The sequence below is a fragment of the Brachyhypopomus gauderio genome, chromosome 6 (assembly GCF_052324685.1).
Source record: "Brachyhypopomus gauderio isolate BG-103 chromosome 6, BGAUD_0.2, whole genome shotgun sequence".
In the NCBI taxonomy this organism is placed as follows: domain Eukaryota; kingdom Metazoa; phylum Chordata; class Actinopteri; order Gymnotiformes; family Hypopomidae; genus Brachyhypopomus; species Brachyhypopomus gauderio.
The window spans coordinates 17,087,641-17,114,339 of NC_135216.1; the positions used below are offsets into that span (position 1 = coordinate 17,087,641).

The 26,699-nt window shown below is 41.6% G+C and overlaps 1 protein-coding gene and 1 long non-coding RNA gene across 5 annotated transcripts in view; one reads left to right on the top strand and one right to left on the bottom strand.

Annotated features, from left to right (window-relative positions):
- The first annotated feature begins 4,146 nt into the window (after positions 1–4,146).
- Positions 4,147–6,545, top strand: LOC143517089 (uncharacterized). The gene is made up of 2 exons (XR_013131841.1): positions 4,147–4,584; positions 5,429–6,545. It is a non-coding gene; the product is annotated as an uncharacterized LOC143517089 (long non-coding RNA).
- An 8,769-nt stretch (positions 6,546–15,314) lies between these two features.
- The window catches only part of elfn1a (extracellular leucine-rich repeat and fibronectin type III domain containing 1a), a 72,222-nt gene continuing 60,837 nt past the window's right edge, over positions 15,315–26,699 (bottom strand). For all 4 annotated transcript variants that reach the window (XM_077009218.1, XM_077009220.1, XM_077009219.1 and 1 more), the window contains one exon: positions 15,315–19,870. In XM_077009218.1, coding sequence (XP_076865333.1) covers positions 17,097–19,499 — 2,403 coding nt within the window. In that variant the 5' untranslated portion in view covers positions 19,500–19,870 and the 3' untranslated portion in view covers positions 15,315–17,096. The remainder of the gene's footprint in view (positions 19,871–26,699) is intronic.

Sequence of the window (26,699 nt, forward strand, 5' to 3'; positions counted from 1 at the left end):
TCAATGCAACTCCCAAATATAATCTGTAGAGTCTTTATGTGTGTGCAAACGAGGAGAGTCGGAATTTGGCACAACACATGTTTGTTTGAAAAAAATTTCTCCGTCGTGCCTGCTGCTTGCATGTGCTAAATGAAATTGAGCACTTTCTTCTTTGATTTACAACTTTGACCTACCACCTGATTAACTTTCTGCTTCGGCCCCTAACGGGTGAAGAAAAGTCTACAGAAAAGCCACACCTCATTATAAACTGCATGGTTCAAAGTGTGGGGAAAAAAGTAGCGGCTTATAGTCCAGAAAATAAGGTGTGTGTATGTGTGTATGTGTGTGTGTGTGTGTGTGTGTGTGTGTGTGTGTGTGTGTGTGTATAGGCAGATTGAGTTACTGTTTGGATTGCCAAAATCCCAGCACTTCACCTTCAGCTGACTAAATAAAATGGCATGTGTGCTTCAGGCTAGTTACACAAACCTGTCGTCTTACAGAAATATGTACACAACATTTTTCCGTTTTGGCTAAGATTTATAGATGGAGTAGGTCAATCTCCTTGAATTATGAGATTTTCACAGAAGTCTTGAAAAATGTACACCAGTGTTAGTCTTCATTGCAGTCGCCATTTGAAGTTAGCTGCAAGGCACCATGTACATAGACAGTGACATGTTATTAATAATATCATAGACCCTTCCTCAGAATGCTGAAAAGGCCCACACCTTTAGTGAAAATGATCCAATTTTCCATCATTTTGTTAAGAGACATCCATTAAAGATTCTTTTGAATATCCCCAGGACAGACAGGTAGACATGTACACAGCACCACCACTAATTTACATTTACATTTATGGCATTTAGCAGACGCTCTTATCCAGAGCGACTTACAAAAGTGCTATGTAGTTGCTTGGAATCTCCAAGGTAGAATAGATAGTCCTGAACACAAGGTACTCTAAGCTGGAAAAACCACTAGACGAAAGTCAAATGATACCTAACAATTATACCTGAATATACACATCCCCTGAGGAAAAAGACAGTAAACAATTCCTATAACCCAATTATGCACAATACCTGAGGAAAGAGACGATAAAGTACAATAGACAAAGCATAGTTATGCAAAGTGCACTTGAAAGAGGTGGGTCTTCAGTCGGCGTCTGAAGACAGCAAGTGACTCCGATGTTCGGACACACAAGGGAAGTTCATTCCACCACCTTGGAGCCAGGACAGAGAAAAGTCTGGATGCTTGTCTCCCATGTGTCCTGGATGATGGAGGGTCAAGACGAGACATACTTGAGGCGCGGAGGGCTCTAGGTATGCAATGAGCAGTTTGGATTAATACCACTCTCACACAGAAAAACATTGTATAATAAACATTGTACATCATATAGTAATCACCAGAGGTGGGGACTCGAGTCACATGACTTGGACTCGAGTCAGACTCGAGTCATTAATATTAAGACTTTTGACTTGACTTGAAAAAATATTTAGAGACTTAGACTTGACTTGGACTTTTACACCAATAACTTGTGACTTGAATTGGACTTGAACCTGTTTACTTGCAAAGACTTGATTTTTTTTTTACCCCAAATCTAAATTTTAAAACGCATATTAATATTTATAAAGTGCGCCCCATTAATTTCATTTCCGTCCTTCTGACGCAGACCGGGGGGTCAGCGAACGTGAATTGTTACCGGGCGGGGTGTAAAATGGACACAAATTAAGTATTATATCGCGATCGATCGATCGCCAGTGGTTGGTGTCAGAGCGAACTAGTAACTCATTGAATCATAGATAAGGATCAGAGGTAAATAAACTAGATTTTTTTTTTTGGCGTGAGAAATCGGATGTGTGGCGTGAGAGCGTGTGAAGACGGTCAAATGCGTGTGTCTCACGCTCAATGCGTGAGAGTTGGCAACCCTGGGTTCTGTATCCGAACTCAGGGAAGAGAGCCTCTCTCTGTCACCATCATATCCAGTTCTATCTCAGCATGGATTGTGTATTTGAAGATATCTACATCGAGAAAAAATATATTGACAAAAGTGGAGCGAGTTTTCAGCTATGGGGACATCATTCTACGGCCTCATCGTGCACAAATGACATACAGACTTTTGGCCAGTTTGGTCTTTTGCAAATGCAATGCAGAATAGTTTACTGAAATGTCTAAAGTTGCATTCCTGATTCCTGTTAATTGTTCAGTTCTTATATTTGTTTGTCTTGTGTCACTCACACATGGACACACATGTTCTCCAAGAAACCAGATAAGAGAAGAGAGGGAAAATGCTGTTATGGTTCTTTGTATTGTACTGTGAAAATATCAGCACTTTTTATTTGAACATGGAGTTCTACTTTTTCACAGAATATTTATTTCTGGAAAATTGTAGTTTAAAGTATGAATATTTTTGCAGCTAATTTTAACAAATTGGACTGTGTAATAAAGAGGTGTAATTTAAATTTTTTTTATACTTCGTGTTTTCAGTTGCACATGTTTTATCAAGATTTGAGGAGAATGCAGATTTAAAAAAGAACACATGTCTATTATTTACATTTAAAATATACCTGCAACATTGGTTAAAAAAAAAAAAGACTCGAAAGGACTTGACTTGACTGTTGCCTGTCTTGACTCGAGACTTGACTTGACTTGACTGTCTTTGCTTGAGACTTGACTCGGGACTTGAGGATAAAGACTTGGACTTACTTGAGACTTGCAAAACACTGATTTGGTCCCACCTCTGGTAATCACAAATATTGGGTGGATTGTTTGGAGCAGTTTCGAGCATGACTGAACAAGCCAATGGTAGAATGACAATCTCTTCCAGACTGCAAGCAGATGTAGTCATGTACATGTAGATGTAGTTGATGCTTGCATTCTAAACCCTTCACACACAGATGAGTTAACGGACCGTGGCGAGGCAGCACCTTACCGACTGGGGGCTGCCTAGCTTAAGGCGGGCGGTAGCCGCCCAATGAGGTACAATGACCTTTCTCACCGTTGGAAGCCCCTGGCGCCCCACTCTACACCAATCAAGACTTACAACTGGGAATCTTCTGCTTCCCGTGTTGTGTTGATGCTATGGTGAAGCTGGAGTATCCTCTCCAGAGTGTGAAACCTGGGTAGAGTAGCTATGGAGGACAGACTGTTACCCATGCTGCACCTCTCTACGTCACTGAAATATTCCAATGGTATTCATAAACTCATTATTTTTAGTCATTTCCTTAGTGCTTTGTGACAGATTGTATGGCAATGCTTAACTCAAACAGTGCGACTGAAGGTTTATTCTCATACCCTCCTGTAAAGAAGAGCTGTTCATGTCAACGTCTGGGTTAACGCTATTTCTTACATCAGTTGTTGAACATTAAAGGTGACCATGGAAGTCTACGAAGGTTCGTTTGTGTGTTGGTCTTTAATAAATGTCTTGAGGTGCCAGAGAGCATTTGGATGAGAGCAGAAAGAAGAGCAGAATTGTGTCTGAATGTAGAGCACGCTCACAGCACTGTAAGGGGATGTAATCTTCTCTCTGTTCCAGAATTCTCCTATAAATGGCTGCTTGATGCTCAAGGAATGTTGTGCATGAAAGTGAACTTTTAGCTATTACTTCCCTTTTGCATCATTGTTTACTTTCGGGGAGAGATTCAGAAGCATGGCTTGGTGCCTTCTTGTTATCAGCAGCGGTGATGATGGTGTGAGAGCTCTCATGCAGACAACATGAGGACATTTTTGTGACATTTTCTGAGATTTCACAATTGCTAGATCGAAGCAACCGGTCCAGAGGTATTGTTTTCGGTTAGAATCAACGTTCTACCAGTGTTGACAGGGACAGGACATCTCACAGGGCTGATTAATGCATTCGCCATTTCAACACACCCAGCACAGCGTGGAGGGAATTCTCCTAAGGATCTCTGTTTACATTGCTGGCTAATGAAAATGTGCAATTATGACAGCCCACACAGGAATCAGCTTTTATCAGATGTCAGCATCAATCTCGTTGACCTGATCTAAAGCCAGGCTCAGTTCATGCGTTCTCTCCATTCACATCAGTCAGGGGTGATTTGTCAGTTCTTTAGCCAGAGCTAGGGGTTTACATGAGTGCTTGTGTTAGCATGCGGGGAGGCAGCACTAAAGAGCTGTGAAAATCTTTTTCTTCTACACCTCTCTAACAGGCTCAGGCAGGCGCTCCTAACTACCCTCATGCAGGAGACAACATGCCCCACCCAGAGACAACAAGGCAGAAAGACGATCGGTATTACACAGTGTGCAGCAGAAATGCCCAGCGACATGTGCTAGAGTAAAAAAAAAAAAGTGATGAACAGCTTGTTAGGCTGACAGCGACTTAATTCACCCATTTTTATTCTCTGCTGATGTGGACAGACCTGAAGACTGAACACAACTCAGGAAATTGAGCAATGCAGCTGACACCCAGCGAAGCCCCTCAGAGGTACACAGACTTCATCTGTATTCCGCCACTGTGCACAATATTTGGAGATGGCCGTGCCATTAGGATTCATTGTTCCTGCCACTTCAGAGGAGTCGACTGCAATCAGCTCGAACCCTGAGCTCCTGGTGCACGGATGCACCCTGGCAGGGAGGCAGGAGGGCATTTACTATGTAAATATCTCCTCTGTCTATTTAGAGCTTTGACTTGGCTTTAGATGCAGATTCATTCATGCTTTTATTATATCTTGCACACTGCTCTGGAGATTGAGATCTAGTCATGATGAATTGCAGTTATTACGTTTTATTCACAACCTATGTGCCCATTCTTCAAGGACCAGACTTTGCAGACATGGCGTCTGTATGGATAGACACTGAAGATCTGGAAAGCGCGTCTTCCATTCTTTGACTTTTGTCTGAATGCTTCATTTGCATGTCAGTTTATGCAGCTGCGCTGTAGTTTGCTTGCTAAGATTCACTAAAGCACTGTGGAATTTACATGATAAAACAGCTTAACCGATGACGTTGGCAAGATATGGTAATTGCACCTTTATGAGCCTTTAGCACGGCAGTCAAACAGAAGACAGTGGTGCAACGTGTAAGTTGGAGTACAAAGACTAAACTTTATTAGAAGAATTATACCTTGTTCGCATCAGGGACAGATGCACAAGTGCTACTGTGTCTTTTGCTTGTGCTACTACTAGTTCTGTCCTGCTAGTTTCATTAATATGTCCTGGCACTTGAAAAGACTAAGAAAATTGTAAATAGGCATCCAAATAAGTATAGTTGTCAAGGGGTATTTCTTGTTTAAGTGAAATATGACATATAATAAAAAATACCTAGCACACTGAGAAAATATCCTATGTGGTGACGGTGTCTAAAGATGATTGGTAAATCGCTGTGTAGGTACCTTTATGATTGTGTTGTATTGAAAAATATGCCCCTTGTCTTAGAAAATCACTTTTGACAGTGTAAAGCATCTCTTACACAGAAGGCTTGAACGTTCCCCTAATCATAGGCAGAGGCAATCACAGACAGCCTGGCGCCTCACACCGTGTGATTGGGAGGCAGGTCATGAGAGCAGTCTCTGGACCACACATCAGAAAGTCACCCAACTGTGAGGGAATTAAATGCCAATCACCAAATGAGTCCCCTCGGGCCAAATCAAGAGAGTGATTGCAAGGTTTGATATATTATTACAAACACACTAGAGAAATAAGATGTCCATGACTGCTCATTAGAGTGAGCACTGTGTTTTCTGAGTGATTGGGTTTGGTCTGATAAGGTAGCTGAATCAATAACGTAAAGTCATTTGCATCTATTCTTTGTTTCTTGTGAAATCTTGATAATTATCACAGCCATGTTAATTCAATTAAAGGATTCTTGCCAACATGAGCTGGGAGGAACTGATACACCATTATGACTTTTCCATTAAAACCTTCTAGATCCTTTTCAGGATGCATTTACTGTTGAACATGTTTGGTGGCTCTACATATTGTTCCGTTGTTGTCAATGGAGGTTGGAGTGAGAGCCAATGAGGCATCTGCCCTCTGAGGCCCCTGGGATGCTGCATTTAAGGCAAGGCATACAGGTGTGAGTGAAATGGACATATTACCAAGAGTCCCACACACAAACACACAAATCCTTTACCGTTTCATGTATTTGCAAATTAGTGCAAATGTTAAGAGGTAAAACATTTTATCTAGCCCAAGTAGCCATTAGGAAGCTCTCACCTCTGTGCGTATAGTGGTAAGCAAACTGATAAAGCTACACGGAGAACATCATTGAGGACTTGTAGCTTTTGTATCTGTCTGAAGAATGGTGACATTGATTTTTTTCCTCCCTGTCTTTCTCAAATGTACTTCGCTGTGATCAGAAGATTCTTTGTTTGGCGGGAAGAAAATCAAAGGAAGAACTATGATGAGGAAGGGCGACAGCCAAACTCATTATCGCAGACGACAAAAGTTTGGGGAACAAAAAGTCATGTGACCTGCGTGGGCAAGGATCCCTGTTCCATCTGTGGTGGTGAAGACTCTTTGATATGCACACTCATTCATACCATAATGACAGCAGGCCTTCTTCATGCTCAGTGGCCTCTTCTCTCCTTCAATCCTTCCATCCATCCTCAAAATGCCCCCCCCCCCCCCCCCCCACACACACACACACAGTAGGACCTGCTTCAGTTACTTAACAAGCAGGCTTCAGTTCCATTGATGGACATCCGTCCATGCAATGGTGTGGGAGGAAGTCTCCACATGAATTAGACTCCGCCTCTTGTGCATCGGACTTCTTGATGAATCCCATAGTTATAATGGGATCATAGATCCACTTCTTTGTGTAGAGCTGGCAGTTCATCATTCATGACTGATACAAGATGTTTACCCATTTACCTCTAGCCTAGCTAGTATTTGCGCTTGTCTTTGCTGAACTGCATCCTCTTAATACATCACTGATTTATCATTCTGACACTTCAATTATCGAGTGGTCTTACGTGACCAACTATGCTGCACCAGGTGTCTATTTTTACACTGAGTACATTGAAAAGGTCAATGACACCTCTTTCAGACGAGGTTCATCAGAAACCACACATATTGCTGTAAATGACCTATTGTATACTACTGAATCATCAAAATGATTTTTTTTTAAACAAGCTCAGAAAGATATCACATTCTTATAAATAAAATCACTGCTGTGGTTAAACTATTTATTCATGCAAGACATGCCAGAACTGTATAAATAATCATGGAGTGTAGTAATGTGGATTCAATATAAAAAGAAACAAGTAATGAGCTTTTTAGTGTTTTTTTTCTCCAAAATGATCACAATTATGATAAATTTATATGCTAGTAACTAATAATCCTTTGGCGATTTGACCAAATTAGATGTTTCTGTGCAGTTCAATCAAAAGGCCTCTCTCACTTTTGAAAAATAATGCTATATTTGTAACTTTGCTAGCTGTAAAGAGTTAATGTCAGATTCTTGAATTTTATGTGACTTTTGAAGATTGTTTTTTCACATTATCAATAATCAACAATAATGTTATTATATGCAGTAAAGTTTGAAATTCCATTCTGCCATTTGTACTCATATTTTACTCCAGAAATTGTTTCTAAACAGGGTTTAGCTTTAAGGACTGATGAACATGTTGTTTTTAATGTTTTATTTATTTATTTTTACTGTAATGACTGTTAATGTCAGTCTGTTGACACAGGTGATAAAACAATCAGGCACTAGTCTAATCTACAACTGCTTTCCTTATCATGTAAGATAAACGATTCACCAGCCCTTGTCGGTCTGTCTGAGAGTACACATAGCCTGCTTTCAGAAGAATCTTGTTATCGCTTTAGAAAAATGACATCAGTTTCTTTTCATTTCTGACCAAGGCAGTTTGACTTAGCGCTGTGGTACAGACCAATCCAAGCCAATCACCCATATCCAATTAAACGATGTCTTGGAAAAGTCCAGCAAACTTTTTACTGCCCACTGTCACTCTCTCTCTCTCTCTCTCTCTCTCTCTCTCTCTCTCTCTTTCTTTCTCTCCCTCTCTCTCTCTCTGAGCTGTAGTCACGCTCCATAGACAGCTGATTAATGCTCTCCACACCGTGTGGAGAGCAAAACTCATTGGACTCCACCTCCAAACAGTTCGCCATGGAGACCAGAGAGGCTTAACATGGCAGGGAGAAGGGCAGACCAGGGTGTGGGCAGACTGAGGCCAGTCCATCAAACCGCACTATCCCCAAACACAGAGCAGAGACACTGTACTCCAACACAAGCTCTGTTCATTCATGCAGCACTCCTTATTTCCATCTGAAATTGGAATTTATTGATTTGCTGAATACCCAATCATGCTTGTGCATTCATTTTTATAGCAGTGGAAATGTCTTTTTAATGCATGTGTATTTTCCACCCACTCAGAGTGTGTGTGTGTGTGTGTGTGTGTGAGAGAGAGAGAGAGAGGTTTGCATGACTTCAGACACATCCAAGCAGTCCTATTGGGAAAGCAAAAAAAAACAATAATTTCATGGGGAATTTCAGGTATGAATGAACATCATGGGGGTGAAATCAGAATATTTATCCATATATTGTTCTCAGCGTGAAATCTGCAGATAGGATCAATCAAAAGCTTTCATTCTCTGATTTAAGGCTGTATAGCTTGGGGAAACTCACATAAGCATCACTGGGGATATTGATATTGAGATAATGATTCCATTAATGCAGACTAGTAAAATTCTTTAATTATTAATGAAATGTGTTTTTGAATATAAAAGCAAGAACATCCATCTTCATCCATCCATTTCAATCCACCCATTTTCCACTGAAATGAATTATGTCTGGTAGACCTGTGAAAAATAAAGTGCTGTTGCATAAGACATTGTAGGTGTATGTGGGCTGAACTCTTCCACGTTCTGCTGCGGTGTTCATAAAGACCACTAATTCACACAGACATCAGAATGACATGATTCATTCATCAAAATGGTATTTTTACTGCACACTGTCTATAACTTGTTATAACTCACTTTTAAATGTCAGCTGTCTTGACTCCCTGCCTCATTTGCAACACACACACAAACACACACACACAGACACACACCCACACACACACGCCATTCGTGCATATGAAGCACCCACGTCACTGTTCCTGCCTAATTGGCTGCAGTAGTGTTAGTTAATTGATGTGACTCATAATTCCTTGTGGACCTACTCCATATGATTTTAATGGCTATTGCGAGTTTTGCCAGAAACAAGTCATTAATTGTCACAGACAGAGTGACAGACAGTGAAAGTGTGCTTATGTAATGATACCCTATGATTAAGCATGCAGCATTGTGGAAGCCTGGAAATGTAATGGCTGCAGTGCCAGAACAAGGCCAGGTCACATCCTCTTCTGCAGTCTTCATGGACCTTACTCCACTTTACTCCCCCTTACTCCTCCTTACTCCCCCTGACTCCACCTTACTCCACTTTACTCCTCCTTACTCCACCTGACTCCTCCTTACTCCCCTTTCTCTACCTTACTCCACTTTACTCCTCCTTACTCCACCTGACTCCTCCTTACTCCCCTTTCTCTACCTTACTCCACTTTACTCCTCCTTACTCCACCTGACTCCACCTTACTCTACTTTACTCCTCCTTACTCCTCTTTCTCTACCTTACTCCACTTTACTGCTCCTTATTCCTCCTGACTTCTCCTTACTCTACCTGACTCCACCTTACTCTACCTTACTCCTCCATACTCCCCCTTACCTTGCTCTACCTTACTCCACCTGACTCCACCTTACTCCTCCTTACTGCACAGCACAGAGCCCTGCAGTAGTAGTTCCATTCACATTCACCATTACCTATTAGCTACAGCCGCTCTAGTGGTGTAATGATTGGATACCAATCCATTTTTTGTCACGTCTGTATAGGCAGAAGTTAAATGATGACAGCTTGTCTTGTTGTCTGCTTTCCGCTGTACTTCCAGTATGACCTCTTTCGTGGCTGATCTGTGCTGAACAAAGGGTGATGTTTTTGCATATTTATAAATATACATATTTTACTTTATGCTGCATCCTTAATAAGCAATATTTAGAAGAGCATTTAAAGTATAAAAGTATGTTAGAAACCCACCAACTGGTTCAAAGCAGATCACTCATGAAAAAAATTTGGTCATGAACTTTACAGGACATGGACAGGATACAGGACATAGTCAGAATACAGGACATGGACAGGACACAAGACATAGACAGAATACAGGACATGGACTGGATACAGGACATAGAATACAGGACATGGACAGGATACAATCCAATTGTTATAAAGTGTTTACTTAGCATGATGCATTTGTAATATTGATAATAGTGTAATATTGCTAACAATGCAATGTTGATAATAGTGTCAAATTGCTAATGTATGTGCAATATTATAAATGTGTAATATTGATAACAGTGTAATGTTGATAATAGTGTGTAATGTTGATAACGGTTTAATGTTGATAACAGTGTAATGTTGATAGTAGTGTAATGTTGGTAATAGTGTAATGTTGATAATGATGTAATGTTGATAACGGTGTAATGTTGATAATAGTGTAATGTTGTTGAGGGTGTAATGTTGATAATAGTGTCTTGTTGATAATAGTGTAATGTTGATAATAGTGCATTGTTGAACACTTCCACCTTTTTTGCGTGCAGTAGTACACAAACGCTCTGCTCCAGGCTGATCATGACACGGCTCACTATGGAATGTGAGGAGACAGGATCAAACTAGCAGATGCCTCGGGTTTTCTAAAAGCCCTGCAAAGCTTTTCCCTGATCCAGTGCAGACCTGTTGGCAGACATGGGAGGAGGTCTGCAGACAAGTCCTGTGTCTGAAAGTGGAAGAACTGGTGGATTAGATATATACTCACAGCTCCTTGATAACAGGCCTTGGGTGGGTGACACAGATGTAGCCATATTATTGATAACAGGTTTGGTATTATTAAAACATCTTATTCTCAAAGCATGCTTAATCTCACCACAACACTGACTAGCCTTTCTAAGATGGACATGAAGTCCGTAATTCTTCCAGGCATGTGGGATTGGAGCATGTCAAAAATCGGAGCGATTCTCAAATTGAAATAGCCTCAGAGATTTGAATAACAGGGAGACTGTGTCCTCTCTGTCAGCTTCCCCTTCCCTTGAGTGAACCGCAGGAGAGATGATTGTACCCCAACACGCATGATTGGGGAAAGTAATCGCCCATCAGTGTACATCTTGCACACGGCTGCTAACAAACGGTCTCCTTACAACTGCACCGCAGCCACTCCTGAAGTGTAATCACACCCTCCCCATTACCCTTGCGTCAGCCTTGCTCGCATCACCTGGGTGTCTCAACCACAGGAACGGGTGCTGGAGCACGGTCTGCGTCCCCCCCCGTGCAGAAACCCAGAGGCTCACCATGGGTTCACTCCCCCTCTGCTTCACCTCTCTCTCTCTCTCCTCTTCTCATATTCCGTCAGGAAGCCCGGAGTCCGCCTAGATTAAAGACAGCATGAAGCTGACGCTTGGCTGCTTTCAAAGGAGGGCTCCAGTTTATCTTATTTCCCATAAAGCCCTGGGGCAGACACCCTTATCAGTTCTTTCCTGAATAATCTGCACTGGCACTACACACTCTTTTATTTCTTTGGTCTCAAAAAGAATATACAGTATGTCACTGAATGTATTGAAGTCGAAATTTCCCAGGGATGTGGTGACTCAGGATGCATGATGACTGTCAGCCAGTAAGTGAAAGCCTCCTATTATCCTGAGCTACACAGTGGAGATCTTTCCTCCTCCACCCATATTAGATACATTTTCACCCACACCTCCCATCTTGTGCTTCTGGCTACAGTGTGTTTATCAGATCAACCTAATTAGTCTGTGATTGAACAATCATAACCCATCGTTACTCACATTTTCAATACAATTTGCTTTTAATTAGATAGGCTAATTGCAACTACTAGGTGCAGGTCAAAGTGTAAATAGAGAATATATTTGAATAGGTTTTTAACTCCCCATGGGTAATTAACTCCAGCATTTCTTATATTTTTTTGTGGATTTATTATTTTTTTGTGTGTGTACACAAGTATACACAAGTAAAATTTCACAAGTGAAAAGGATTGCAGCACTTTGTATAATGAAGATATGAAGATAGTTTTGTTCTTCTAGTTTGGTTCTGGTTCAGATATTCATTGAGAAGGACACCCCCGTCCTCAGAATGCCTGTTGCTTCATATGTTCTACCAAAGTGAAGCTTTGCTTGATCAAATGATTATTGCTCGTTTGCTCTCACTGCCAGCTGTTTAGAGGTTTCATTAGCACAGGAGTGAGTTTCTGAGCACACATAAAGAGCATTTAGTTTAAGGACCTACAAAAGCTGGAGCTGCCATGACGAGGTCTGTCTCCACACCACTGCAGCACACACCAATCACAGGACACCACTGCAGCACTGACCAATCACAGGACACCACCACAACACACACCAATCATAGGACACCAATGCAGCACTGACCAATCACAGGACACCACCAAAACACACACCAATTGCAGCTCTCTACCACTCCCTGCTCTTCAGTCTCCCATGTAGTAATCACTGCACACACCTGCATCTTATTTATGTTGCCTTATTTATACTCCACAGGTGCCCTGGTTCAGTGCTTTGCAGTAATGGACCCTGATGTCACACGTCCAAGAGTCCTGCAAGCTCCTTTTCCATTTACAAGCTTCTTGGCTTTCTCTTGTTTATCTGATTATTAAATATCTTTTGTCTCTTCACTCACAACCTGCTCCTGCTTCAAAAACATCACAGGGCTGAACAACTGGAAAATTGACTTACATTACAGAAATACAAATTAAATAAGGGTCATTAATATTTATTTGTGAACATAATTTCACAAGCTCAAAATATTAATGACCCTTATTCCGTTCCATATTACATCCCCTAGCACAACAGGCCATGTCTTAATGATGTGTAATGTATTGGTTGGCTTTGATATTTGATAGTAATTGTGTGGGGGGTTTTCTCACTGCTGAGATTACGTCTGAACAAAGCATTGCTGGAATTGCTTTAGATTTAGTCTCCGTATCTGCCAATAACCATGGACTATCTAATATGTGATCTAATTACTAAGAAATTAGAAAGATTGTTGTTTGTGTTCTTGTGTCATCCATGGTGTCACGCCTGGGCACCTTACTAAGATTCTGTGCCCACCGTGTACCATTGTGAAACCTCTTCTGAAGTACGTAAGGACAGAATTTTGGAAATCATCCTGACGTTCAGAGGAGATGTGTACATGTCCTTGTTTTCCACCACTGGTCATATATGACAGGAGGGGGACTCACTATACTGGGAATTGTCCACGATTAAAATCTATAAACGTGTGTGGAAGTATGATGTGTGGTGTTTCTCAGCTCTGGAGATTCCCTTATGTGGGAAGGTAAATGTGAAGTAGCTGGTGTTTACCTGTAGTTGTGCAGAAGTTTAATTTGCAGTAGGAGAGGTAAAGGTATTAGGTGCAAAAGGGGAGAGTAGTGGTGGACCACAGAACACCCACCTCATTTCAAAATCCTTTGATGTTGAAAAATGAAAATACATTCTATGGTCTTGTCTTTCCAGGTTTTCAACATGTCATGTTCACCTGATGTATGAATGTTTGCGAGTTCTAGGATGCAGTAAATCTGGATATGTGTTAGCCCACATCTGCATAATACTTATGAGATATATGAAATGTTATGTTTGATCAGTATGTGTTTAATGATATCACATCAAATCATGATTTTTCAATAGATCAAGCTGCTTTTCATCTCTGTGGAGACCCAAACCTCTGAAGACATTAGACGTCATTTGATTTGGTTGGAAGAGCAGAGGGAAAACAACTCATCCTAAGCCAAATATTCCTGGGGCTTGTGACAAGATGGATGGATGTTTGCTTATCTCTCTGGGTGGAAAAGGGGAAACCATGAATCTTAACACTCATAGCTTCATTTGCATCTAGCCCCCCTGCTCTCTGCTGCTGTCTTAGACTGGTCTCACCTCCCCAGCGCAACCCTTCTCAGATTTAGCAGATGAGAGTGAAATGCAGACCTGAAATATGAGCTGCATATGATATTGCATCCAATCGACAACTGGTGTTCCTGGTCTGGTGTCCTTAAACTGTTTTGCAACCATATAAACCATGTAATAAAATTAAATGTCTGTATGGAATTCTGTAAAAAATCATGACAGCAATAATAAAATGTGGCACGAGCGTTCGTGATGTCCCACAATTCTAAGGGGGTTTCTTTGCCATCATTTATGCTTTTGAGAATTTATTGAACAATTAGCTAACATTGAGTTTTGTCTGCCCTGTGCTGTGTTGGTCATGGTTTGAGTTGTGTCTGCTCTGTGCTGTGTTGTTTGTGCTCTGTGTCGTTGAGTCACCTCATGTACCACATCTATTTGTTATGTATTTTGTTATGTATTAAATGACGTTTGTGTGTCTCAGACTCATATCTTGTAATTTTAGCTGTAATTTCCTATAAACTATATTTCAGTGTCTGAATTTATATATTTTTTCTTCATTTCTAAATTAAGAAAATGCTCAACACTCGATTTGATTGGGTGAGGGGGGAGGGGGGGTTCTGAAAATTTGTCTGCATTGAACTAAGCCTGAGTGTTATCTTCAGTACAGTCTCGAACTGTATTTTGTGTGTTTTTAAAAGTATCCACAACTATCCTGTAAAAGGAAAATCTGGCTCATCACTGGGAGTCTGAGGTTTGTAGTAAGACATGCTTGCACCGTGTTCCCAATGCCTGGGGAAGTTAGAGAAGAAGGAAGACATGCTGTCAGTGCCGCGGTGCTTCAGTGAACCCAGTCAGTGCACGATAGTTGACGCTTATGCATTTGTGAGAGAGTTGCCTTTGCAAGGAAGTCGGTCTCCAGATCTTTTTTTAGGGACGACCACCTTTTAGCGAAAAAAATTGTTTTCTGGGTTTCACACTGTACTGGACTAGCTGAAGGTTCCTCGCTCATGCAAAATCATCTTTAGACAGTTCTGCCTCATGTCAAATCATGATTGATTGAAGTTTTCACGTTATTGCATGTCTGTCTTCTAAGCTCATGAACTGCAGAATAAAATGTGTATGAATGATCATCAGCTTCTCAGTTAACGTCTTAATGAGGATTGAATAGGTAAATGTACTTGAATGTGAATGGGCTGTAATATGTTTCTATTCCATTCTATATACTACATTGTGTTACAGATCATCACAAATTAAACTGATTTCAATTTAAATGAATGAGCGAGAATTGTCGAATACAGAGCTCTTTAGGCTGGCCTTGAACAAGTCCACAACAGTCACAGTTCATACTGTAAAGTAATGTCCAGCCCTGGTCAGTACCATGAAAATAATGTTTTCATGTTTTGAATGTATGGGTGCTCCCTTTCCTTTATTTCACAGTAGTTGTCTGAAAGCAGATAACATAGTAATAAGAAATAAAAATAACACCTTATTGTGCTCTTGTTTGTCTCTTGGTGTATGTCAGCAACATCTGCTTCCATTCACACTGTCCAAACGTTACTAACTTTTATGAGATATAGGAGTGCTACAATATGCAATATAAAAACATGTAGTTTACTCGCTAGATTGCCTATAAATTGGACAGCACTTGGAATCTATTGAAATGCTCTTAAAAAACAGACAACAAATGAAGACTTTGCAAAAACATCAACACTTAAAGAAAGAAAGAAAAAATACAGTTATACATATATTCCAGAAGTTTAAGGCGGTTGAAATAAGAAATCCGATGTCCCAGTGACGTCCGGTGTAACACTGTTCTAGTGATGTACAAATCCTGTAGCAGGAGGTTTGGGCAGGAGTGAATGAGTCTCTCTTCTCGCAGAGGCGATCCTCCTGCTCAGTAACCATAACTACTACTTCATCCATTTAGTGACTTTCAACAATTACAAAAGCATTTGTTTCTGCCAAACAGTAGAAAACAACAAAAATGTTTGTTTTAAAGTTGTTTTTCTTGGTACTATTGAAAGAGAATTGACAAGTAATTGGAGAGAAGCATGAACATCACAACATACAGCAGGGAAGAGCTGTGTTACACACTCATGTACCGTATGTAATACATTCATCCTCAGGGCGGGAGGACAGAGGAGAGCCGACGCCCCCCCCCCCCGATCCACACCTGCAGTTGACCGTCAGATCCAGAGCGCTGGAGTCTTTACTACAGCAGGCAGTGTAAGAGTGAAGCTAAGGAGGCATGTGGGGCCAAATTACCAACAGACAAATCACAGATGCAAAGTGTACAAACATGAGTTTCACTGAGAGGGTTTTTCATTGATGCCTTTTAGTTATAGATATCTCTGCCACCCTAAAGTTGTTCTGTAGATCTACCACACCGTGTTACTGTGACGGCAGTGCAGGCGTTGAGATATTCCATCCTGCTGATCGGTTTTGTTGTTCTGAATTACACAAAGCAACAGGCTTTTAATAATGTTGTCATATTGTGCAGTGTGTTTTGTGATGTGAATAAAAAATAAATAAAATGAGAAAACAGGCTATAGGAAGTAGCTGTTTGGAGGGAAATACACCATTCCAGGAACCAGTGCAATGTTTATCCATCAGGGCGCTTACACATTCATTAAGAACAAGTATCACAGGAGCTCATTCAAAAATCCATGGTCTAAACCCGAATTACACGTCATGTATTTTTCTTAACTGTTAACCAGCAAACCTTGCAAATATAGAAACACTATCTGTACATTAGTCCCTTTGTACTCATAACTCAAATATATAGAGAGAACAGTTCAGTAGTGTACAGCGAGAAGAAATACAAAGTTGTCAAAGATGGTTGTTGTAGGACTTTTTTTTGTTTTCTGTTTGTTTTTTTGTTAGATTTTTTTTTTATTCCTCACCGTACACAATATCAAATCCTTTGTCACAGGACTTGGCCATGCGAAACCAAATGCGTATAACCACTTGAACATATATATTTTTAAATTTGCTGTTTATCTTCTTGTTGATAAATGTTCTTTCATTTCAGTGAACTCACAAAACTAAGAATATACTCCCAATTTCCCCCCTTAAGTCAAAGTTGGCTGTGTTGTAGTATTTCTCCATTAAAATGTGATTTCACTAGTTTCACTCTAGTCCAATTCTTGCAATCCAACAGCAAAAAGACTTGAACAAACACTTTTCAAATTAAGATTTATGTTGAGCTGACACACCTTTCCAGTAGTCTAGAATGTCATGCAGGTCCTCATCCTTAGCAAACTGCACTTTTTTACGCAGGGCGTGGCCCGCTGCCATGTACTCCTCATCTTTATGATGCTTGCGATGGAGTCTGAAGCGCTCCCAGATGCTGTTTGTTGGCTTGCAGTAGTACTCAGGGCTAGAGGAGTAGCTGAGGTTGTGGTACTGGGGAGAGAGTTGGGAATAAGCCAGGTCTCTGGGCCGAGGCCGCGTCAGTGGCTCCAGGATGGATGTCTTGCGGTTCTCTGGGCCCTCCAACTCCTCGATCTGGGCATCCGGGTACGAGTGGCGATGCTCACTGTACTGACGGATTTTCTCTGCTTCCGCTCTTAGTATGGCAGCTGCTGGAGTAACAGTCATGATGGTCTCACCTGTTGGTGAGGTCTTCTCTATGTACTTCGACTCTGACTTGTATGCGCCCTCAGAGCGATAAGGCCTCGGACTCCGCATGGGACCACCAGTGGCTGTGCTGGGCCGCTTTGGGGAAGAATCTGAGGAGTGGTGTCTCTGTAAAGAGTGGTGATAGCTATCCTTGTAGACAGGGGATAGGAAGCCACCCTTGCTCTGGGGCTGCTCTGAGATCAACACTAACTGGGGATCTGCTGTGGAAACAACCCCAGATTTCACTCCTTGGAAAGAGGTTGACTCTGACTTCAGGGCATCTATGCAGTTGTTAATGATCTGATTAACTTTGTCCACCTCTTTTGCAATTGTGGATATCTCAGCAACAGACCCTTGGCTATTGCTTGGCATAGACATCTCACACTCTCTGCGGTCTGGGTGCTCTCCGGTTCTCACCTCCATGTAGTTTCCTTTTGCCATTTTCGGTGTGTCACCGATGTCCTGAAGTTTGTACTGATCCAGCTCACTCCCCGAGGGTAAATATGGCATGCGTGACATACTTTCACCTGCCATCATCTGCTTTTGAGTCATCCTGGATATGGTCCCTCCCTCTAGCTCGCCTCCGTATCTGAGCTCTATTATGTTCTTCTTTATACTGCCTGCCTTTTTGTGCTTCTCGTCTTCGTGTCTTTTCTTCCGTAAGCAGTAGTACACCACCCCTAACACGATTACCATGCTGAAAAGGCATCCAAGGATGGTCATGATGTAGTGGGTGGCCGTCGCATTGCTAGGCTCCCTCACCCTCCCGTTTCTGGGACTTGTGGAGAGTGTCAGGCAGGTGTGGTTGAAACGCAAAGAATTGCGTATGGACGACACGCAGTAGGTGTAATCAGTGTGGGGTCTCAGGTTTTTCAGTTCGATGTCTTGCTTTAGCCGGTTAAGGCTCTGAATATCCGAAAAGAAGCTGTTATTGTACAGAACGAGGATGTACAATTTCTTGTAGGGCTGGGGGATCTGAACGGTGATGATTGCATTTGTGTGGGAAATTTGCTTCAGCCTCATGGTCGGGTTCACGTCCGTGCCTGGGTCCAGGTCGGGGTAGGTGGGGCTGATGCTCATCTCATCTGGCTCAGTACCCGAGGGGCAGTCCTCCAGTCCACATGGGGTTGCGTCTGGAGGGAAGGTAGTGGTCTCCGGAGGCATGGGGCCGTATGGGGTCACATCGTAGTCCGTGCACACAGTGGACAGCATATACAGTGCATTGCGTTGAGTGGGATTGTTTGGATTCTGACTCAGGAGGCTGTAACCAGAGACACCGGCAGGAGAATCGCACACCATTCGTTCATTCGTCCTATTGGGGAAGACTGATAACCACTTAACAAAGCCCAGCAGCTCACAGGAGCAGTTGAAGGGGTTGGTGTAGAGCTCACAGGTGGTCAGCTTAGTCAGGCTGGTGAAGGTGGACCCGTCTAGTACCTGAATGCGATTCATGGAGAGGTCTATGTTTTCTAAGTTTGGGCACTCCCAGAAGGCATTGGGTGTCACAGTCTCGATCAGGTTGGCCTGGAGGTAGAGGTACTGAAGCTTGCCTAACCCCCTGAGGATCCCCTCTGTTAAGTTGCGCAGTTTATTGAAACCCAATTGAAGTACCTGTAAGTTGAACTGGGCCGAAAAAGCGCCATCCTCTATATAGCTAATTTCATTTTTTGTTAGGTTCAGGTATGTTAGGTTGGCAAAGCGGCTAAGGGCAGAGTAATGGATACTTTTGATCTTATTTTCATTCAAGCGAAGATCTACAATGGTGCTGTTGATGTGCTGGGGAATAGCCTCATAAGGTGGCTGGTTTTGGCTGCAGATAGCCAGCCACACAAAGCCCTTTTCCCCTTCAATGAGCCAGCAGTCCCCATTCACGCCCCCTATGTAAGTCAGGTAGGTTATGGCCGTAGTCCAGAAGAAGGCACTCATCACCACACCACCCCTACAAACCACAGATACCTTCCTGGAAGCCATTAACAAAGCCAGTAGTTAACAGCTGGGGAAGAATAGCTTCTAGGTTCTACCAGGCTGTGCTGAGCCTCACAGTATTTTGGCAGGATAGTCAGCTTTTTCTCGTTTTTAAAGGTGCAATAGATGTCCAATCCAGAAAAAGATTTTTTACATCAGCTAGATATATCACTTCAGCCTGTTATCATGCCATACTGGCTCAACATATACACTTATATATACACTCCTGTAGGGAAGCGTTAGGGTTATAGTCCTTTACCACCTCAGACTAGCTTGTGCTTATTTTCTCTGGAGACAACATTGTTGATGGCTCTTGTCCCCCCGTGTTTTCCTCTCTCCCATTGCTTTAGTGTCATTTATGGATCCAAAAGGATGCCCTGTGAAAAAGAAAGGAAAGCATATATCAACCACTTGTAGGAAGTCCTGCATATTTGGGGGTAGAAAAAGAAGAGATTTACACAAGCTAAGTCACCAACACTAAATGTTGAAGTACTGTGAAACACAGATATGCTCCATATTCAATACATTTCAGTATGATTACAAATTCAGCACATTCTTATTTTCTGTATAATATATATATATATATATATATATATATATATATATATATATATATATATATATATATATATATATACGCAAATATAGACACAATTTTAATAACCTAATATTTAATCTTTATAGAGTTCTATGAAACACGCAAATCCTTTTATTTTTGTTGTATGGGCATCCAATTATTTTGTACACGATTTTAAAAGTGCAGTCCCAGTGGCATATTACTATTATAGGAAACTATTGGCCAATTACCACTTGACAGGTTAGGGAAAACAGAGTGTCCCTGTTTTCACCCCATTAACTGTGAGACTGTCAGACTCTGACGAACCAGTGTTTAGGTACTGCATCAGATCAATTACACTGCGCCTTGTAAAATGGCTCCTGTGGAAACAGCCACTAGCTTCTGACGCTCGTTAATCAATTTCAAGTTCACATAGGAAATACCAGACACAAACAACATATTTGGAAAAAGGTTGTTAAATCTTCCAGGAAGAAATTTACTGTGAAATCAAAAGCCATCCTGCTTCAGACTCAAAACAAACACAATGTTAAAACTGCCCAAAAAGGTTCAGGTCATCTTACATCTTTACAAGAGCTTTTAATCTTTGATCGGCCATAGCATTTTAGTTGTTTGTTAGCGTAGGCCTCATTGCATGCCTGACTCTTATAAACCACAGATTTCACTGCATAGTAAATGAAGAGTCAAAAAATGTGGGATGAACCCAGTTCACCAAGCAAAGAAAAAAAAACCAAAAACATGGCCCTACAAAATGCAGGTAGGCTTGTCAGAGCATGTCCCAGGAAGCAGAGACCATGATTCAACACACAGGCTTCCCTAACAGGCTTTGCAACATCACTAAGGCAGCTGTGAGCCCCACTGGATGGGAATTCAGTTGGGACGAGCACTGGTATGAAAGTAAAGCAAAGGTTTTCATTCATCCTGCTGCACACAAACCCTGCTAACCCTGTCATACATATAATAATAATAATAATAATAATAATAATAATAATAATAATAATAATAATAATAATAATAATAATAATAATAAAATAATTATAAGTATGACCTTTGTCATGGCATATTTATTTTTGTATTATTGTATTTTTGAATAAATTGGACTGTTGGCTAAGGAGTTTAAGTCTTTCAGCTGAATGGACCTTATTTTTTACAGGTAACAAGCTCAGTAACAGAAAGCTGAGCATATCCTTTGCAATTAGAATTTTATGATACTCGATAGCATTTGCCTTGCTAAGTTATGTCTGTGTACGATATTGTGTGTGCCTTTGGTCCATTTCTATAATCAGCCATTCCGGGCTTTTGGCGCACATGAAGACATTGGCGCATGCATATTTGCACATTTAAATGAGAATATAAATAAATACATATAGAATGCTTCATGTCTGCTCATGCTCTCTTGGCCAGCCTGTATAATAACTCTTATTATAACTCTTATAATACATGCTGAGTGACGAGCTGAAATAATCTCTGCACCTTTCACTTGGTCACTATAGATTGAGCCTATAAACAGATAAAAAATACTTTAGCATTTGTTGGAATTTAATGATAACTGTACCTAGGTTGTAAAACACCTGAAAAGTATTGGACGTTGTATTCTAATCACTGCTTTCACCCATCTTGACATTGCTCTAAAATTCTAGATTTTTTCCACTGCAAAAAGTTGCCAAAACATTTACTCTCTTTAGAAAAGATTTCTGACCATATATATGTGAAGCACAGTAAATATGTTTTATGCTACTGGGCGTGTAGTAATGCAGTCTAAAGTGTCTCTTGTAGCAGAATTCCAAACTGCAGGGCTTTCAAATTGGGACATCAAAGTACCAGCAAAAGTACATCGGCATGGCCTGTGGTGATCTTTTTCTCTTTCCCTGATGTAATCTTGGATGAACTCCCCAATGAAAACTAAACAAAATTGTGAAATTACAACAAATAGATCTTAGAAAACCAAGGCGTTATAAGAAATGCCTTCATTACCACACAATGCCTTCTCCAAGTTGGTGAGAGGCTGTGAAAAGCATGAACATGGACATCTCAACAAAGATTTGTTGGCAGCAGTTGCCATGGGAGTTTGTCCCTGCACTGATTGCACTTTTTAAGTAGACCTCCATGAGCAATGCTCTAACTTTACTATTGCTGGTACATATCAGAGAGAGGAAGAAAGAGAGAGAGTGAGAGACAGAGAGAGGGAGATAGAGAGCGAAGAGAGAGTGGGAGAGGGAGAGTGAGAGAGAGAGGGAGCCATCATGGTGAGTTTGATTTACATTTCACACAAGCCGTCCAGAAGTGAATTATACAACAAGGCGTGTTTTCAGAGCTGGGCCGAAGAGCATTTCATAAATGTACTGATACCTGCAGTTCTTAAATCTCTAAGGCCAGCAGTGGATCAAGGCTGAGGTTCCAATTCCCATGCACTGGAAGATCCATACATTGGACAAGTGCTATATTTACTGTGCTGTAAGGATTAGATGACCTCTCGCTGGGTTAGGGCCTGGGAAATGGCAGGATTAAAGTGCACACTCGCAGGTTTAAACAACAAATGACATGCCTGGAGTCAAAGGATCCCACAGATCCCAAGCTATACTACCCACCTGTTGCTGAGCATTGAGAAACATATCAATTACACAGCAAGTCTGTCCTTTTTTAAAATATTTGTTTGTGACAGCTAGAATATGTGAAATGCAAGACTTTTGGAAAAGAAAGAAGAAATCACATAAAAGGTGTTGATGAAATTCATGCCGTCATGTTGAGAATCGGCTGGATGTCTACACATGTTCTTTCTGTGCCCTGACATCCAACCCCTTTAGATGCTGAATGACATGATTCATTCCTGGTCCATATTTCCAGGTTTTCCAACTGTACCAAAGTCTTTATCTGTGCATCTACATATACACCATCATGTCATTTTCTCCATTATGTGTGACTCCAGGGTACATCTCCCTAGTCCCATTCACCACCCACTCCTTTGTGTCCTGCTGTTCCAAATCTCTTAACTGTATTTCAAAATTAGATTGGACTGTACAATTTATTCATTTCCTCTTATTTAAAATTCAATATTCTGCCATATACACAAGAGACACAGACACAGAACGTGGACACTGACACACCATGAGCTGAAGAGAGAGTGTTCGGGATATTTCTCCCTGCAGGTCTATTAAGAGGATATTTCTGAATGTTCTCTTTATATTAGAGATTTGTTTATGCCTTTGCCTCCCTTGATATGAGATGCTTCAGCATTGTGCCAGAGAAACCTGACTTGGAAACAGTACATTTGGGTGAAGCAATGAAAAGTGTGGCTGTTTCATATGTCATACCTGGATAACAATGACAAAGGCCTCATTTTCAAAACAATGAGAACTTCCCCACCATACCGGAGGTTTTGCCTTTGTTGTTGTTGTTATTTGAGCTTTTCTACTCAAAGAATGTGAAGCATTTGAAGTCATGGGACAGGCTAATAATTTGCTGTGAACAGAAGAGAAGAGGAGAAGGCAGGTGGTCTGAAGACTGATAGGTAGGGTAATTAGGTTGGATGGCATTTTGAATGATTTAATCCAGAGCCATGGGCTACTGGCTCCCTACAAGCTGTGCGTGTTAGGATGGATTCCCTGCTCTTCTTGGAGAAAGCCTGGGTCTCCTAGTAGAGATGCATGTAGGTCTTCTGAAGAGACAATGGGGGGCAGGCCTGTGTAAGAGCCATATTTGGACCACAGTGAGGAAGATCCTCAGGTTTGTGCATGACCATGGGAACTGTATGCTGGAACAAGCCATAGTTACAGTACGACACGCTCTAACGATACCTTTAACAGAACCTTTAACAGAACCTTTAAAAGAACCTTTAACTACTCACTGTGGATTTTCTTACATTGCCTGCTGAGGTGTAAGTACAGCACCGTGAGTCTGAACTCAGATGTTTTCCTGCCTTTTCACAGAGGCAGATGTGAAGAGGTGAATGTGAGACAAGTCTAATGCAGTAATGAGATGAAGGCAGAAATGACTGGGATTTGTCTAAGCTGAGATGCCCTCTGTTTACCAGCTACTGCATAGAAATGGAACTGTCTCTTGGACTTTGACCACTGACATTTTGTACAGTACTGTATATTATAGTTAGCTGCTCCTTTAGAAAGCCATTCAAAATATGCAGTGGCATAGAGATTATGGAAGATTTTAACAATGAATGTCCAGGGATTTTAAGATATACCATTAAATATTAATTACACTAAGACTCATCAACTGGTCACAGAATATAGTAGAAATGAGATGCCATCAGTTTTTGCTCAAACCCTCCTTGACACATTAATCTTTAATAACTTTAATAACTACAGCCCATCAGCGGTCAGTATGCAGAGCAGTGAACTCTAACCACTCTCCACATGTGGAACACAAGAGCTGAATATCATTGTGTTCTGTGTGCAGCAGGAAAATGGACTGTGTGCAAATAGAACATGGCTGTGATTCAGTGATGTCTGCCTGTGCTTCGATTATACAAATCAGAGGAGGAGCATTACAGAGCGGCACTGTTTGGCATGGTCTACCAGGCCTGGGGGAGAGATAGCCAGAGCTGCCATCCTGCCAATGCCAACTTGCTCTTACATTATGCATCTGCAAGAAACAGTGGATGGTTCTTTAGCAACCTTAAAAAGCCCAGAGTCCAGATGGTGCTACCTCGATACCTCATGGTCCTGTTCTCACTGAAGTCTCCTTCGCCGATTGGACCAGTCCAAATTAATGTCTCTCTGAATGTCCTGTGTGTTGCAGCCATTGGGCAGGGTTACAGAAATGAACTTTGTTGCCACGGCCCCAAAGGACAGGCCCAGTCAGCCTCATGCTGGGAGCGTCCTGGCAAGGCTGATGTGGTGCTGGCCCACGGGCCTCTGTGGCTCTCACATCAGTAATCCTGCACACTGGGACACACTCGGGCCTTTCATGCCTCTCTGTGTGTTGGGCTCTTCAGCCCATAGCACCGAAGCTCCAGTTCGGTTTTCTGAATTGTCTCAGCCCATAATATATGGGCAGGTAAACCAATATATAGGCAAGTTTTGGACAGTCGATGTTGTGGTCTGTAATAAAAGTGAAATGGAGCAGATTATATGTGTTTTATGTTTAATAACTGAATCATTCCCTGCAGATTTTATAATTAGCTAAAAAATAAGTGCTCATTGAACATCAATGTAATGTGAACAGCCTTAAATTCTACCACAGCAAGACAACCACGAGCTTTAAAAAGACAATCACATTGTTATGGACGCCAACTGATGTGCATGTGACAGCATTTCTGAAACTGACATTTTCTTAACTGAACCTTAGAGGCATGAAACCAGTGGGACTAAATATCTCGAAACTGCTGCCCAAGATTTGAAAGACAGTATAATTTCCTTCACAGTGGTTATCTTTGTTTAGGACATCGGTAACAAATGCATCATCTCACAAATCTAAATGCAGAAGAAAGCTCTGTAGATGGCTCCCCCTGGACCGCTGCAGACCCCCAGTTAAAGTGGAGAGGTCTCTCATGTGACTTTACTACCAACTGAGCATGAAAATTAAAAAGGCGGATTCTGGCTATATTCTCCGCTATCCATTACAAAAAACTTCAGTTAACGGGCTCAAATGTCCATGAAATGAATACGAGACCATTAATATGAGAAATTCAGAAACTGGTGGAAAATGTGCACTGGAGCAGCGAATGACCTTGAGGAGGGAAATAAAAACACGGGTGGTGTTCACATGCCCCGGCCTGTGAAGTCGAGAGTAAACAGAAAGGCAGAGGCTAAAAGAGTGGCCATCACCCCACCCAACATGGTCGGCGTGGAGAACAGAGCCCTTTAAGAGTTAACTGCATGAATTTAGAAGTACGCTTAACCAGCTCATGTTCATTAATTTTTGATGTGCCCAGTGTTTGGGAAGTCTGTTGAGCTTTGCCCTGACTTTACCACAGAGCCAATACAAATGACGACACAGTATTTGCCTTGTTAGGGGAAGTGGAGATTGTGTGTTGTGATGGTTGGAAAGTGTGAATGGGATTATCTACATAAGCCATTGTTTATATTCAAGGTTTGTCCTTTACAATGCTGCTTAGCTTTGCTCCAAGCTCCTTCCGAATCTACCGCATCTAGTGTGGGTATTAAAATCCGCAATACCACGAACAAGTCAGACCATGCATATTCAGTGTATTAAAACAATACCCCCCCTCACCCGCCCACACCCCCGCCCACCCAGAAAAAAGGAATTTGTTGGCCCAGCAGGAGGCCTTTGTGTGGGCGCCATGGTTCCAGACTGTATATGGTCTTTCAAGTCTCCAGGCTCTTCTTCACTAATAGCCTCCTTCTCCATGGTCCAGCCGTGGTGGTTCCAGAGCCAGGCACGGTGGCTGCCCAGCCCGAGGGTCATTTTGGCCTGGACGCTGTGATGGGCTTCTCCTCTCTCCCCCTGGACAAGCTAATGAGACTGACGAGAGCACTTCTAATGTAGCATAGCAGCATCGCTCCATGAACATTTAGAGGCTTTATCAGGGAACATCCATTGATTCTTAATACTTGTAATACGCCGAATAAGGTGGGCAGCATATTGCAGGCTTCAGTAACATAACCAAGATCTCGCTAACATCTTAGCACTCTTAGGGCATGCTAAATATGGGTTAG